Below are 2,209 nucleotides of genomic sequence, written 5' to 3'. Positions count from 1 at the left end.
ATGTGAGTTTTTAGCTTCAAGATGTGTATTCATCTGGAATACTTTAATAGAGACATCTTTTTAAGAAGAAGAAAAATCATTCCTTCTCATCCTTTATTCAATTGTTATAAATGTTCTCCAGAGGTTCTTGGAACCATATCTTTGTTAACCACTTTGGGGTTTTCCATTTCTTTTGCTTTAAATGTATAATTGAATAGTCATTTTTTTCTAAATATCTAAGCAGCAGACATATGCTCTGTGTGAGTCCCTGTCATGCGGTCCAGGTTGCAGAATATTTGCAGGAAATGGTCAAAAAAGTAAAAATGACATGCAACAAACATAAAAAGCAGGCGAAGCTTCAATTGGACTGCCATGATTACCACTTTGGCTTTTCTGATCACACTCTGCAGACGTCTCTGCAAGGTTATGCAAATTAAAAAAGCTTCTTCAATGAAGCTTATTTAAAACATTACTACTTTGTTTTGCCACTTTTTTTTTTTTTAGGCATCAATCCTTACCCCGGAATGCAAGTTAATGAGAAGTTCTACAAGCTTATTCAAAATGGATTTAAGATGGACCGTCCGTTTTATGCTACAGAAGAAATGTAAGTTCTAGGTATAAATGGTAAAGGTGGGGCTGCCCAGAATATAATATAAGAAGACACATGGCACCTGCTCATTTCCTTGCTTTTAACTACACTGTTATCTGTGACTGTCTTGGATTACTTTTGGATACAGTTAGACACCACTGTGTAGTAGTCCATATAGGCCAAAAAAACTAATCCTTAAAAGGGGATACATGCAATTGACCCTTGTTGGGTGTTTTTGTGGAAAACTATATTTTTCTGTAAGGACACTTCTACACAAGAAGTATTATGGTCATAATCTGAGGACTTCCTGTACATCTCTCTGATCCCACAATATCCTCTTTGGCACATTCCCCTCCCATTCTGGAGTTTAGTGACTTCTAGATGGCAGCAAAGAGGCATTTATATGTTTTGGCTGCCATTTAGCAGCTCCCTTGTGCAGCCTCTGGGTAAGTGCTGTTGCAGAGTTTAAGGCTGAGAAAGGGGTTTAGTTGTGAGGTTCAATATTAGAGCTGTAAACGACTGTAAGAAAATGGCATGAGGGGAGAAAGTGAGAAAATAGGGTTCCTAGAAGAAACAACTACTAGGAAGTTCTAAAAGTGCTTTTTTCAAAAGGCAATTGAACTTTCTTTCAAAGAAGTTTCACTTCTCATACAAGAAGAATCCTCAGAATTTTGGGGATAATTATGACCTGGATGGCTGAAAATCTCCATAGACAACCACTAGGAAGGGCATTGCCTACAGTGGTAAAAAAGACAATTGCATACATTAAGCCAGTTAGAAGCTAATCAAGGTTTTATACTTTCCAGCTTGACCAGTTGAATGATTTTTCCCTATTTGAAAAAGAGTGAAGAAGGGCTGCTGAAACTCTTTTGGTTTCATAACCAAAAGAGGAATTAGGGGTGCGAGAACAGGTCAGAGGCCAGGTAGAAGGTGATGTTCCCACAAGAAACCAACAGAAACAATTGAGTTGTTTGTTTGTGAGTTGTGTGAGTTTTAAATTAGCCCACAATTGCAATATTTTGCACTGGTGTGTAGCACCTGTTTGCACTAGAATCTAAACATACATATATTATCCTACATTTGTTAAGGAATAATTTTAGTGCCACAATATTACTTCTGAAATGACAGGGGCCCAGTGGAGATTGCCACTCAGTTTTAACCATCATCTGCAGAAGATAAAAAATACCTAATACATAATTTGTAGAAATAAATATAGGAAATAAATATTTGCAAGATACAACTGAGACAATTCAACCAGGAAGGGAATACTTAAGATTGTAGATATGTTTAGATCAAAAATGTTTCTCCAAATATTACTCAGATCTATCTCAATCTCTATCACTATATGCAATTAAAAGTCCATAGTAGTCGATCAACAGCTGGAGAACAGCAGGTTCTAACTTATCATACTTAAGGTAAAATTTAAAACATAATATTAATTTTCAATAATCTGTTTTTTTGAAGCTTCATATTTGTAAACATTTATCAATCCTGTATGAAATGAATGTTCTTCATATCCTAGGTTCTTTTAACTCTGCATAATACCACAATATTTGTGACATATATATCTCTCGTTGCTCTTGTCATATAGAAAATGCTGGGAAAATAGCTCTGCATTTTTCCCCTCTTCCTTCCTTTATG

The 2,209-nt window shown here is 35.8% G+C and overlaps 1 protein-coding gene across 1 annotated transcript in view; it reads left to right on the top strand.

Annotated features, from left to right (window-relative positions):
- FLT3 (fms related tyrosine kinase 3) overlaps positions 1–2,209 on the top strand; it is a 49,338-nt gene that overhangs the window by 42,691 nt on the left and 4,438 nt on the right. The window contains exon 21 of the mRNA XM_015815653.1: positions 484–583. Coding sequence (XP_015671139.1) covers positions 484–583 — 100 coding nt within the window. The remainder of the gene's footprint in view (positions 1–483; positions 584–2,209) is intronic.

The sequence above is a fragment of the Protobothrops mucrosquamatus genome, unplaced genomic scaffold (genome assembly GCF_001527695.2).
Source record: "Protobothrops mucrosquamatus isolate PMUCROS unplaced genomic scaffold, P.Mucros_1.0 scaffold358, whole genome shotgun sequence".
In the NCBI taxonomy this organism is placed as follows: Eukaryota; Metazoa; Chordata; class Lepidosauria; order Squamata; family Viperidae; genus Protobothrops; species Protobothrops mucrosquamatus.
The sequence above is the reverse complement of the archived record's forward strand: the minus strand, read 5'-3'. Positions and strand labels throughout refer to the sequence as shown.